Source organism: Phasianus colchicus, chromosome 4 (assembly GCF_987193195.1).
Source record: "Phasianus colchicus chromosome 4, bPhaCol1.hap1.1, whole genome shotgun sequence".
Taxonomy (NCBI): Eukaryota; Metazoa; Chordata; class Aves; order Galliformes; family Phasianidae; genus Phasianus; species Phasianus colchicus.
Window position 1 is genome coordinate 43,261,181 of NC_143439.1, and position 14,777 is coordinate 43,275,957.

General features: G+C 42.6%; 1 protein-coding gene across 1 annotated transcript in view; it reads right to left on the bottom strand.

The window, feature by feature from the left end:
* FAT1 (FAT atypical cadherin 1) overlaps nt 1-11,720 on the bottom strand; it is a 103,324-nt gene extending 91,604 nt beyond the window's left edge. The window contains exons 1-2 of the mRNA XM_090139357.1: nt 11,254-11,720; nt 584-3,870 (exon numbers count right to left, since the gene is read on the bottom strand). Of these exons, the coding sequence (XP_089995483.1) occupies nt 584-3,851 (3,268 nt within the window). The 5' untranslated portion in view covers nt 3,852-3,870; nt 11,254-11,720. The remainder of the gene's footprint in view (nt 1-583; nt 3,871-11,253) is intronic.
* Between the last annotated feature and the right edge of the window lie 3,057 nt (nt 11,721-14,777).

A 14,777-nucleotide genomic window follows, 5' to 3' on the forward strand; every position in this document is an offset into this window, starting at 1 on the left:
ATCTGCTTGACTTATATAAGCTTTTTAAAAGCAGCTTTCTTTGACAGGAGCATTTCCATGAAGTAGTGATTACTAATACAAATGGGCACTCATAAAAACTATAAAATATAATTATAAAAACCTGCAGGCATGGAAGTATCACACATGCATACCACTACTAAATGAAGTAACAGAGACGTAGTTTAGGATTGCAAAGCATAAGAATGTCAGAATTCCTTACGTAGAGAGCACTTTACGCCCTCAACTTCATACGTCCCATACTGTCCAGCTCTCTGCATGAAGGAAACCTCCATTCTCTATCAATAGTATTCTTGTCAGGTGGTAGAGATTTTAAGACCTAAGAATAGCTGTAAACAAGCTGGATCAAAACAAGGATACTAAAGGAAAAGTACTTATCAAATGTATACGTACAATTTCACCAAAGCAATAGATAGAACAGTATGTGTTATTAGTGTCTTTTTCTTTTTTCTCCCAACATCTCTCTCAACAGTGACAATGCAAGTTGTCTGCTTTATCAGCTTGTTATCGCTTTGCTGGCATGCTATTTTACTTAGAATATAAGAACAACAGGAAGCCACCTTACCTTTTTCTTCATCTATTCGAAAAACTCCCATACCAGACCCGTCTCTGATGGAATATCTTATCTCCCCATCTCGTCCTTCATCTTCATCATAAGCAGATACAGTCATTACTGAGGAGCCAATAGGGGCATCTTCTTTTACAAAGCCTTTATCAGCAAATACAGAGAACCGTGGAGGGTGCAAGTTCTCATTCACATCAACTACCTCAACTTCAACATAACACGTAGAAGATAATGAAATGGGTTTTCCTTTGTCCTTGGCCCGCACAGTCAAATTATAAAGTTGTTTCTTTTCATAATCCAGTCTTTGTACAATACGTATTGCTCCACTTAGTTTATCAACATCAAAAGTGCCATCCCCACTGTCCAAAAGACTGTATCGTACTTGACTTGACTGGCCTAAATCAGGATCATAGGCTTCTAACCACGTAATAATTGTTCCTTCAGGAAGATCTTCTCGAATTTTCACATGATAATTTGAAGGAATAAACTTAGGAGGATTATCATTAACATCTTCTATAGAGACTTTCAAAATAACTGTTGAAAATAACTGAGGTTCTTCAGTAGGTTGGTCCCTAGCCTCTATTTTTAAGAAATAGACATGTTGTTCTTCATGATCCAGAAGCCCAACAACTTTCACAACTCCTGTCACAGCATTAATAGCAAATTTGTCAGTATCTGTAAGAAGAGAATATTTCACTTCTCCATTAGCCCCTAAATCTTTATCAGTAGCTTCAATTTGAATAATTTCACTGTTTAGCTCTTTGTTTTCACTCACTTCCACAAAATAGCTGTCTTGTAGAAACTCTGGGGGGTTATCATTAGCATCCAAAATTCTTATATCTAAAAGGTGCCAGGCAGACTTCTGTGGTATTCCAAGATCATAGACAGTAACATTCAGACTGTATTTATCTTTTACTTCTCGGTCAAGTGGAGACAAAATTTTCAGCATTCCACTTTCCATATCAACGATGAAACTGCTGTCTTCATTACCTCCAGAGATAACATATAGTAACTTTCCATTGAAGCCAGTATCAAGATCAGTAGCATTCATAAGTATTATGTTGGAGCCCACAGGCTGATCCTCTCTTACCTCAATGCTACTGGGGAGAGTACTTCTAAACTGAGGTGTATGCATATTCAGGGAGTGAGTGTCAAAGAAAACATCCTCAACTTCTCCACGACTGTGCAATTTATTTGCTTGTAAGAGTTTCTCTGCAAGCATTTTGGCAACACCAGTTTCTTCACATTGCAAGTTGACCAGTTTGCGACCAGTAGCTACAGTGATGTTGATATACAATGGTTTTGCAAAGTTTTCTCCATCTGTAGCTGTAATTTTCAAACTGTGAAAAGACATTTTAGCACCTGGGCCATCTGCTAGTGACTGCTTGAGCGAAAGCACACCAGAATTTGGATTTAGGCTAAACAAATCCAGCTCATTTCCAGATTCAATTTGGTATCTTACCAACTGGAGCTCATCAGCATCAATGGCAGATACAGTTGTTATTTGTTCTCCAACACCAAGATCCCTGGGAATTGTTCCCTCACAATTAATTTTCTCAAACAGAGGTATATTGTCATTCAGATTATTTAAGATAATAGTCACAGGAACTTCAACTTCTCGACGATATGGTATACCCCAATCAGAAGCTCGAATCCTTAAATTGTAAACCCTTGGCATCAATTCATAATCCAAGTCTTCTGAGGTACTAATAATCCCACTGAAATGGTTAATCACAAATGGCAAAGGGTTTAGGTTAGCAATACTGTAGGTCACATAACCATTTTCCCCTTCATCAGGATCTTTTGCACTCACTCTCATGACACTTGTACCTATTGGCACATTCTCATCAAAGGATGCTTTATAGGCTGTCTGAGTAAATTCAGGAGGATTGCTGTTCATGCCTAATACCTTAATTAATACTTTTGCAGCAGCTCTTCTGTCACTTGTCATAACCTCAAGTTCAAAATGGGAGGAGTATTGTGCTTTTATGGGTTCTGAAGTGGTAATAAGACCAGTATGAGTGTTTAAATTGAATTTTACTTTGCCAGGTGTATTTTTAAATATATATTTTAGATGTGGATAACTAGGCAGAGCTTTCACCATTATCACAGGCGTGTTTGGAGGGGCAAATTCACTTATTTCAGCTCTATATATCTCTTTTTCAAATCTGGCAGGACCAGACTTAAATTGTGGCGATGTCACATGAATAACCTTTACAGATGAAAACTGTGGAGGATTTCCTTTATCTTTTGCTTGAAGGGTAAGGTTGTATCCAAAAGGGTGGCTCTCCCAGTCAATGTGACCAACAGCTTTGACCCTATATTCTTTACCTCCTGGCACAGATCTCACTGTTCTGAACTGCTGAAGTGGATCACCTGCAACAATATTCAATGATGCTATTTCTCCATTTGAACCTTGATCATTGTCCTCTACAGTTACAATTGCGTAAGTTGGATCTTTGTCTGATTCTGATGGAGTCAACGTAACAGCTGTAATAACAGGGGCATATTCATTTGCTTGCTCCACATAAACAGTTAGTTTTGCCATACTGCTGATGCCACTGCTACCATACAGCTTCAGTCCACGGTCCACAGCAAGAATTTCCATCTCATAAAGCTTAGTGTCCAAGTAGTCAAGCCTGCCAGTTAGAACTACCACACCACTAGTAGGATGTATAGCAAACACATCCGTTCTTTCTTTAAAGCTATAGTAGAATTCCCCATTTGTTCCTATATCTGCATCTGTTGCACTGACTCTTGCGATGCTGGTCCTTACTGGTGTGTTTTCAGGCAAAGAAACGCTGTAAGATGTTGGAGAAAACAAAGGCCGCAAGTCATTTGTATCCAGTACCTGTACCCTGACCTTCGTGCGCGTTTCAGCATTTGTATTTTTTTCAACTGCTTTAACAGTCAGCATATAATGGTCTTTTACCTCTCTGTTAAGGATAGCTGTGTTTCCTCCCTTGGTCCGTATTCTCAAAAAACAAAAGTTTCCAAGAACAAATTCTTCAGCTTTGAACAAGTTCTCATTGTCACCAGAAATAATTTTGTACCTTAGGTCCCATAATGGATTTACAATATAAATGCCCATTTTCACTGGATGCCCAACGTAAGTTTTGGCTGCAGAATTCTCATACACAGTTGCATTATACTGCGCTTGTGTAAACTGCATTGGTGAAACATGATGTGGTATTTGACTTCCTTCACAGTTTTCAATATGCTGCACCAGCAGCATAAGCAGCAAGAGCATAGTCAAGTATCTTCCCATGGCAGCAATTACAAAAAACCTGAAACAAGAGAAAGAAGCATTAAGACTTACGGATGTTCAATTATTATTCAGATAACTTTTATACTTAGTTTCGAACTCACACTTTGAAGAAAATATACATATCTAGGCTATACCCTTTTTTGCAGAATGTTTCAACATGACTTAGTTACAGAAAATCAGGTAAATTAAAATGCCCCCAAAATCTCAAGAATCCCCAAGAACAAGTTTAGGAATTATTATCATGATACAAGGAGAACACACTGTTAACTCCATCTGAAACACTTTGTGAAGCAAGACTATTAGAAGAAATATACCAGTGCTGGCTACTGTAAGTCAGCAAACTTGATCTGAATGAATCTGAAGTACTGAACTTTCACTCCAATCCTCTAGTTCACATGAAACCTTGTCCTTTGATATAACGTTTTTCTCCCTCATTTCACTTAGACTGTAAAATGAATTATGTCCAATGACGCAGAAGTAAACTACAATATATGGTTTGAAACTACGATGGATTTTCTCTTGATTCTTCAATATATACTATAAGCACCTCTTGTAATAAGTACAGACAGAAGTTATAACTAGAGAATTATTCTGTACATGTTGCATTCTTGCCAGCTCTAAGTCTCCTTTTAAGAGTAGAGGATAGCAGTGCATACAACTTAAAAAAAAAAAAAAAAAAAAAAAAAAGAGCCAGGCACCACTAAGCTGTAAAACCATCAGTAAGGGATGAAGTGTAATCCTTTATTCCTTTCCCTAAATAGATTTGAGAATTTATCATCAAGAGCTATTGGAATATGAATCTAATAAAATAACTGGAAAGACTACAAAGACGTATTTCTTTTAAACACACTCCAGAAATGACAGAGTCCAGAACAGCAAGACAGACATGGAGACATGTCCTCACTAGCGCTATTTTTTGAAGGAAAAGGCATAATTTTCATTGTCTAAATCCATGCATAAAGAAAGGTTAGACCTTTCTAGACTATGGTCTTTATCAGCATCCATACTTGTTGTTACTTCTGAAAATCTCACAGGATAAGTTAAAGCTTCAGAATGCCTCCTCAACGAAGCTCAAGCTTTCAAAATAAAAATATATATATATTTATATGTCTTAGGAGAAAAAATTATTTCCAGCAAGTAAAAAGCAAGTTAACCTGATTAATTTTATTAAGTAGCACACATTCTTTCCTTTCACCTTCTTTTAAATCCTAAACATTTTTCCTATACCTCTTTTTTTAGCATCATCTTCCCTGACTGACTTTTGTCATACAACTATCAATGCTGATTCCTAACTGTGCTCTTCTCTCGTTCTTCCTGACCTCTTCTCCCACATTTTATCCCCAGTTTTCCTCCTCCCTACCTTCGACTATCATTGTCCTCAGTGCCCATCATCACTGTTCCTGTTCATCTCAGCTCAAAAAGTGTCCCATATGTTGCCTTCTTCACCCACTCACATTTTCTCTCACTGTTATTTTTTTCTTCTCTCATTCCTACCTGCTCAATTAGATAACTGAAAGAGGACACTGGCTGAAATTCCATGGACCATTTCTACCCACTAGGAAGAATTACAGCAAATTAACCTGGTTGTGTTAACAGTTCACTCTAAAACCTCAGAAGCACCTAATTTGGTCACAGCTATTACTAAATCAGTGAGTTTGAGAAGGACTTAAAACTCAGACCCACAGAGCTATAGGAAATTTGAGAGAAGAAATAAAAAACAGTCAGTTTCCTTTAGAAAGAAAAAAGAAGTGTAGTCTGTCTTCCAAATATAGCAGCTAAGTTACTTGATCAAGGCTATGGCTATAGCAAAGAACAAAATTTAAGTTACTAGCTGGAAACCCTACTGAAAAGGTCTGGAAGAATGAAAAGCTGGTAGGGCAAATGAGTGTAACGTTGAAATAACAACATGTCAATGGATTAACAGCTTTATTCCTCCCCTCACTACTGTTTTTTCTAGACTGCGGTTTGTCCTTAAACACACGTTTGGGTCTCCATGACTTCTTTCTATTAACATGCTGCTAAATAAACATTTACTGCAGCAACTTTTTTCATGAAAATAACTGATAACAGTACCTATTAAATTCCAAGCAATTTAAGAAGTCATTAGTCTTAGCTAAAAGATGTGTCAGAAATGATTACATCACTTTAAGCAATCAACAGAAACAACTCTCACTGTGGAAGTTTTAGGACCCGCAACCATGACAGGTGAAAGAAGCTCCACTCTATCCAAATAAATACAGGTGTTAAAACCACCCAACTTCCTTGGTGAAAGCCTTCCAAAAGTTGTGGGAAGCAGCCACTTAGGTGAGGAGTACGGCTAGGCAAACAGAAGTTACTCTCCTGTTCTTCTCACCTATCAGAACAATTCTCTGTAAATCACTTCTATGCAATTCCTTTAACTCTCAGCACTCATTTTGCACTCTTGTCCAAACTAGACATACTTTGGGCCTAATGTCTATTAAAATTCAGTAGCAGAGAGTATGTGGACCTCAGGTGCTAAATCATTCTGTAACTCACAGCCCATACTTATTAGCAGCTGGCAATAAGCTGTCAGGAATGGTGTATTTACTAAGTAAAACACTATAGGTCTTTTTTTTTTTTTCCTTCATCTTTTGCTCCTCTTATCTCAGGCATATTTGATTATGATGCACTGGACTGCACTAAGATTCCCAAGTTCTTCATTAAAATTCTAAGTTGAATATATGCATAGGTTTTACTATTACATAAATATTTTCCTGTTCTATAATACCTTAAGTACTCTTTGCTTATTTTCTGTAATAACTTCAAGTAGAGTCTGCTGAGAGCTGGCAACAGGCAGGCTATTAATACAATCACCAGTAAGGGTCCATTTTGTAGCAGCAAATTCCAAGGTCTGCTGAGTCACAACCTACAGCTTAATAGCATCCCTCAACTCAGTTGCTCAGTGGAGTACATTACATAAAAGTTAGATATTTGCTACATTTCACTTCCCTTATCTTGTGTCATCATTTGCAGAGTTACCAGAAACCAAAAAATCTTGAACCAGAATTATCAACATATAGTATAATCTTGATAAATATTCACAGTATTAAAAAATGCAAAGACATTTAATTACTAAGGGAAAGTATGAGGACATTCAAATAGAGTGCTTATGTGTTAGATATAAACTCAGATGGTTCATAACAGTAAGCCAGCATAACTGAATTTCACAAACATTTTATCTAGACTATACTTCAAATTCCTCAATTTTTTTTTTTTTTAACCTTTGGAGTATCAAGATTTTCTGCATCCATTTTCAAGACTTAATGGAACATTTGGCTTAAATAACACCATAGCCCTAGGTTTATAAGAAGCACACTGTATTTATTCTGGAATGCTACATTCCAACAAACATTGATATCCTACTTGGAAGGACCATTACTCGTATGTATATTAATTGTAGGGAAACCTATGATAGTTTTACTAGCTACTACATTAACAATGTGATTTAACTCATTAACATAATCTGAAATGGGAAAAAATATTCACAACTTAGCAACGTGCACCACCTTCACGATAAAGACAACAGAAAAATAGAAACTGGCAGGGCTGGCAGACCTCAGATTGAAAACTTAAAAATGCAGAAAATTTGGATAAGATCCCAGTCTTATATATATGCCTGTTCCTCTTAGCAGAATGCTTGGAGTATATAGACTTGTAACTTTAAGCAGCAAACAGAGTAAAACAGAAAAATGCCAAAAAGGCAAAACAAGCTCTAACTTCTACATAAGGTACCAACAGGATACACTGCAGGAATTATCCTCACCAATCACGCAAAAGCCACATGCAGAAAAACACTGGGCCAAAAAGCTGTCAGGATAAGACTTGGTGCCACTGCTCTCCCTCTCCTACTCCCAAGGCCAGCCGGTCCAGTCCATAACACAGAGCGACATCACCTACACTGGCAGATGACAACCCTGTGCATGGCTTTAACACTGAGCTTGGGAAACACCAGACAGCACTAGAAGAGGTGCTGCTGCTACAGTGATTGCCTTCTGAAAGATACCACTAACTTTTAACAAATACAGTAGCACTCTGGTGTTGTTTTCTGTGTTTTTTGACACACGTATATCAGCTTCTCTAATTTCCAATGTTTCTAACACTAAGATGTGTCTACTAATCAAAACATCACCAATTTACTTTAAAGTCAGTTTTGATCAGCATGTGTGAGTAACAACATCTAATACAAATACAGTGTGAAAAGTTATTACTGCAGTAATTAAACCGTTATGACAGGCGTCTATTGTAGCAGTGGAGGGGAGATCATGAGACTTTGTGAGCTGCACAACTCTACAGTTACACCTTCTTGCTCCATTGTTTAAAAGCAATTATTCATGTAGCCCCAGCAAAAAAAAAAAGCCAGGTTTAACTATTTCAACATCTTTAAGCTTCCAATTAAAACTCAGAAGTAAAACTTTTCTTTTTAAATCAACACTGAAAAAGTTTCTTAGGGTTTTTTATTTCTGGGAGGAGGAAGAGAGACACCAGTGAGGGGTTCCTGCGTGTTGGCAGACAGAAAAGCAACACATGATGAAAGCATATAGGAGTGTTGTATTCGTAAAGCTGGTAAGTTATTCAAAAAATGTACAATGCCGTAGAGATTAATGTAACAGTTTCAACTTGTGACTGAACTCCAGAGAGCTTCATGCTTACATTCACCACCTTAGAAGTTAATCTCATGAGGTACTTTGATTTATGCAGTCCAGATCTCTGCTGTTAAAAGGAAAACACAACCGCTGTACTCAGGCAGCACGCAAAGACATTGACTAAGGTGGTTTCACACTGAGAACTTTAACTATTTGCACACGACAGCGAGTAGCGTATCTTGTACTGAGCTCTCCCACTGTACAAGGAAAAGCAGATCTTTGGGAATTAAGAAGTGTGGTCAAAATTTAACATGACACTAAAATTCAAGAGGACAAAAAACAGTTCTACTGAGCCAAAACCCAGCTTTAACTAAAAAACAAACAAAGAAAACCCCAAAACAATAAAAGACACCAATCTGTGGGGTTTTATAGACTTTTTTTTTTTCTTCTTTGCTTTTACAGAAACCAATGATAACTTAGTCATATAAGCTCCTTTCTCATACTAAGTTATCAACCCAGGAGCCTGCTGTACTACTGGAGCTCACCTTCCCTAAGCGCGAGATCTCAGGATTTCAGAAAACAAACAAAATCCTCTGAAATAAAGTCGTTTCAGCATTGAAATGCGGTATTTCACTGACTAAACATCTGAGTATTTCCACGTGTTTCAACAGGTACATAAGAAACACGCAGATGGACCAGGTAATAGATGCAAGTCTTCTATTTCCCATGCAACACAAGGAGAAATTCATATCTAAGTTTTTAAGCTGCAGGGAAGCTACTTGATGGAAGCCTGGATTGCTTCGCAGTATCTTAACGCATTCTCCTCCTGCCAAGAAAGTAAAGTTTACAACCAGGGGTATTTTTACTGCCAACAGGGCGATCCGCAGTCTCTGACTGCCACCCTCAAACAGCGCTCCATTCCCTATGAGTAGCACAGAGCCAAGGGAGAGCGCCGCGTCCTTGCTCCTTATCGCTCAGGGGAATGCGGGAGGAAAGCAACGAGGGACGCCGGGCGAAGTGCAAACAAAGGGCCAGCACCACCCCGGGACATTTCTCCGCCGCGAACCGCTCCCGTTGCATCGCGGGGGAATTAAGTTCACAATGGCCCACTGAACGCAGACGAAGAGAGGCACCTTGCCTTGGGGGGAAATATTATCACCACCCTTTTCTTTTTTTCCTCGACAGAACTTACGAACAACCTGCTGCCTACGTCCCGTCCGGTTCCCCCAGCCCCAGCCGCCCGCTACCCCGGCGCCAAGTTCCCTCCCGGCTTCGCCTCGGCACCGCCGCTCTAGTCCCAGCCGTCCCATCCGCCCCGCACCAAACTTCTCATAACTTCCCAACCCCCCCCTCTCACCACGCTCAATGCCTCCGAGTCGGGGGCGCCGGCCGGGCCCAGCCCCGCATGCTGCCTCCGCCGCGCAGCTTTCCTTTCTTCGCCACCCGCGCGCCTCGCCGCTGCCCTCCGCCCCTCCACGCCGCGGGGCCCCCCGGCGCCGTATTCCTCCGCCGCACCGGACCGCGGCCGCTCCGGAACTCGTTTCTGCGGCGCTCCGCGGCCGCGGACACGGCGGCAGCCCCGCACCCCGGATCCGCCCCGCCCGGGGCTGGGCTGAACGCCGACGGGCGGGAGCGGCGCCTCCGGCCGTAGCCCCGCCGGGAGGGGCGACGGAGACAACGGCGCTTTTAAGTATAGGAAAGTGCTGAGGAAGGCGACTGAGAAACTTTAGCAAGCCGGGGCTCGGGCGCAGGGACTAGAAGGGACCTCGAGGGACACCTCCAAAATACACCGAAAACGGGCGGCAGCGCTACGGGGCTGCCCTTGGCAGAGCCCGCGGTCCTACCCCCTCCCCGCCAGCAGCCGCGTAACGACCGCAGCCCCAGCGGTCGGCCGCCTACAGGGCAGGAGCGGCGCCGGGGGCAGCGAGTGCGGCGCCGCCCGCTTCGCCCCCCCGGCGGCGGTGGCGGTGGCTCCGTCCCAACCCTCGGCACAGAGTATGGGTGCCCCACTCCGCTGAGGGTAGCGCTGCCGGCCGACCCAACGTTAAACACTGCCAATCGTTCCTCGGAGAGTTCTGCGCTCATTAATAAGTGATGGCACTTCACAACCAGCAAACGTTTGCCCGGGGAATCCCGGCGCAGCGGGCTCGCGGCTGCGGGCGGGGGAAGCCGGCGGGGGCACATTAGCCCCGACACGGCTTTTATGAGCCGCATAAATAAATAAAGCCAGCTGCCGGGAGGGGAGAGGGCGCTGTTAGCAGAGCCCGGCGCGCCCCACAGCTGGAGATCAGAAGGAAGCGGCCCCTCAGAACGCGCCGGCCGCGGCCAGGAGGCTCCACTTCCCGCAGCCCCCGCGCACAACTCCCGGGGCCGCTCCGGCAGCCCCCGGCCCCCAGGCGGAGCTCGGCAGCGGCCGGCAGGGGGCGCCACGTGCACAGGCGCAGCGAGCGGAGCCGGCACGGCGCCGGCGGGCAGCCCGGTACGGAGCGGCCGAGTCCGGCCCACGCGGCGCTGCGGCGCGCTGGCAGCGGTGTGCGCAGGGCTGTAGGTCGGTGCTGCGCTGCCTCTGGCTCCAGGTGCGAAACAGTTCGGGTCAGCTCCGCGTGCAGAGATACAGACATGCATGTGTGTGTACGCATATATGCAGGAACATAGGTATGCTACAGTTTCAAACTACAGTATCTACGGGTTGAAGCGCAGTCTTTTCATTAAAATCCGCTCACTGTAGCACCACGACTCAAGATAACCACCTTCCCGAGCATCCTGCTGCTGACAAACTCATTAAACAAAGAACTCACCAGACCAGCTGGACTCGGCGCTCTCCTCTCAAAGTCCGCTGCAGCTCAATTCATCTCCACATACACACTTCCCTCTCGCTACCCTCCCTGTTTTTTGCCGTCTTTCGGAGAAGCAGCGATCACAGCCTCGCTGCCCGAGCAGTTCTAGCGCCTGCCCGCGGCCCCGGAGTTCAGCGCGGCCCCAGCGCGCAGCGAGCGCGGCGCCCGGCCCTGCCGGCACAGCGCGGTGCTCCAGTTGCCGGCCATCCGCGGCTCCGGCTCCAGCGGTAGGAAAAAGAGAGATGAGCAGGGAAGAAGGTGGGGGAAAAAAAAAAAAAAAAAAGGAAATAAAAAAGGGAAAAAATGAAGGCGAAATGAGAGATCCAACTTTCTCAAGACATGTCCAGGCAAAGAACGGGAGAGTTGAGGAGAGAGTGAGTGGGAAAGCTGCGATGGCTCGTTGCTCCCTCCCTCCTCGCTTCCTCCGCCTCCCTCCCTCCCTCCCTCTCTCTCCCCCTTCTCTCGCTCTCCGGCCGGCCCTCCCAGACCCCAATTCCAGAGCACCTCCTCTCCTTCCCTCCTCGCCTCCCCTCCCTTCGCCGCGTCGCCACGGCTCCGCGCGGGGCCGCTGCCGCGCACCTGGGCCGGGCTGCCTGCAGGTGAGACGCGGCGAAGCGAGGCGAGCCGTCCCCTCCGCTCCCGGCCTCCTCCCCGGGCCTCCCTTGTGCCGCCGGTTCGAGGCCCGCTGACTCCGCCGCCGCCGTGCCCGGCCGTTCCTTTGCCGGACGGAGCACGGCTGCTGGAATGAATGGGCAACTCCGAGACGGTTGAGCAAGAGAACAGCCCGCTTTCGCCCAATCGCGCTAAAACTGGAGTAGCTCTCTACCCCTACCCCTCCGTTTTCACTGTTTTTCCTCCTTTCTTTTCTCTATTTTGGGGTGTTTTTTTTTTCATCTTTTTCTTTTATCCCCTTTTTTCCCCTCTTTTCCTTTTCCTTCCTTTCCTTCTTCCTCCGTTCCCCTTTTTCCTCAGTTTGTTTCTTCCTTTTTGCCCTATCCCTCCACCCCCTCTTTTTTTTTACCCCATCCTTTTCCCCATTCCCCACCTTCCTTTCCTCCCTTTTCCTTTTCCTTTTTTTTTTTTTTTTTTTTTTCGGTTTTTCATTTACTTTCCTTCTCCCCTTCCTCCCTTTCCTTTTTGTTCTCTTTTCTTGTCCTAAGGGGAGCTTTTGTTTTTTAGACACAGTAAATGATTTCATGTGTACCCCAAACCCCCTCCCCCCCCCCCAAAAAAAAAAAAAAAAAAAAAGCATAATGGCACTGGCTTCTCAAAAGTAATAAAGCACTATCAAGCATATTCATACAGTGGTGCTCCCTCATTCAGGGTAATCCCTAACCCATCACTACCAGTATGGTCTAGGAGAGGTGGCACTGCAGAGAGGTACGGTCAACTGAAAGCAGTGCTGTGCCAGTTCTAACAGCAGGGTTTATCAGATGCTAGGAGAACTACAGAAATAGCTTCAGAAGTTACTTATCTGAGAAAGACATACACTAAGTTGGCAAAGCACGCTGTGATTCTCAGAAGGTAAAATCTTATTTTATGACACTATTCATCAATAAGGACCTTAAAGTCATGGCCTTCCTCCAGAAGTCAAACTGAGTTCTGAAGATATTGGATCAGCCAAACGAGCACATAGTACATTCTGTTTAGAAGAGCAGATACACACCACAGTATAAAAATATTAATTACATTTCCAAATAATACATGCAAGACGTTTCACCCTGAGAATGATCACTTTGAGTGAACCTGTCTGGAAAGTTTAATGTCAAAATTCTCTGGCATTGTAGATTTCCACAACAGACACAGCTGATTGATTTACTGAGTATCTCCAAGGCACTTGAAGACCCTAAATGGAATTATACTAAGTCCTTATCCAAGTGCTACTGGGCCAAATGATCTTTCCTTCTGTGAAGACTGCTTCAAAGTGATTTTTATAAAGTGAACTGCACTGGAAGTAGCTTTCCTGAAAAAAAACTAGGAAAGGGAATGTTTTAAAGGTTTTATAGGTAAGGAATCGAAACAATCACATGTCTAATAGTACAGAGTGTAGCATTAGCTATCATTCAGATTCATGGTCATATTGCAGCTGATTTGTGAGGTAAGCAATGGAAGGCCAGAGTAGCATGTTGTTTACTGTTGGCTAAACTTGAGATCTCAGTGCCTGAAGAGGAGCAGCAGGACAACTTCCCACATGTGGGACAGGAGAAACTCTCAAAAATGGCTGGTAAAGATAAATAGAGGGGCAATTGATTTAGATTTTTCTACTATATTCATGGTATGCTGATAATAAGTAATTCTGCCAAAGAATAAAGGGATGTGCTATCACTCTTTATCAAATGTGCAGTCTTAGCACTTCAGATAAGGCATTGGAGCCAAGATGTCCAAGCAGGTGTGTTCATAAGTCTTCTTGATAGATATAATTTTACTTTCTGAAACAAGAATTTAATATCATGAATAATATTGACAAAGTCACTCATAATAGTTTCCTGATATTCCATTTTCATACTTTCTCTGCTCTGTTTCTTTTTTCTTCAAAATATGTAAATTAAGCAATTATGGTCATTGTTACAAATGTAAGGATAAATCTTCTCAGAGTAGTTTTTGATAGGTTGTACTAAAGAAAATTACTATATTTTGTGCATAGCTATGCACTGTGCTAACCTAGGGGATAGCTATGAAAGAAAATACTTGAAATCAGACTTCAGTGCTTGAGGCACTTTGTGCTCCCATGGTAAACTGCCAGTCTCACATTGTGGAAAAATGTTCTAGACTTGGTGCTCCCCAGGATCTATTAACATATCCTTGCTCTTATGATACTACCTGAACTAAAACAAACTCAACTGTTAATAAATAATAATAATATATTTAATATAAATATTATAATATAATGTATAAATATATATATAATAAAATATAATAATAATAATAATAATAATAATAATTATTATTATTACTTGGGTTATATAGTTTTCTTTGAAGAAAAACAGACCCTGCATGTTTGGATTTAGTCCTAAAAAACTGGAATAGAAAACTGGTATGAAACTCCCACTAAACAGCTGTATTTGAGATTTCTTGCAGTAAAAACATAAGACAATCAGAAGTTACACTCCCTCTCAATCATTCATCATCATCTACCTGTAAGGCATTTTGGCACTAAAACTCTTCTCACTATTCTACCTCAAAACTTAGCATTGTAGATCTCAACTTGTTTAACAAACAGGAGTTGATATATGAGCTGGGTCAGTCAATAATTAGGAAGCAAATACTGAACAGAAGTGTCCTTCAGCTCCAGATACACAGGGAATGCTATCTCAAGTACTTTGGACTGATCTCTCAGCTCCTGTTTTGGAAAAGAGAAATTAATCTCAACTTGTTGGGATTTCAGGTACATAAAGCTTTAAAGACTGAAATCATCGCTTTGAATTGCTTCTTCTCAGAGGATAGCAATGGCAAGAATAATTATGGCTTGGTCTCTATGAGAAAGA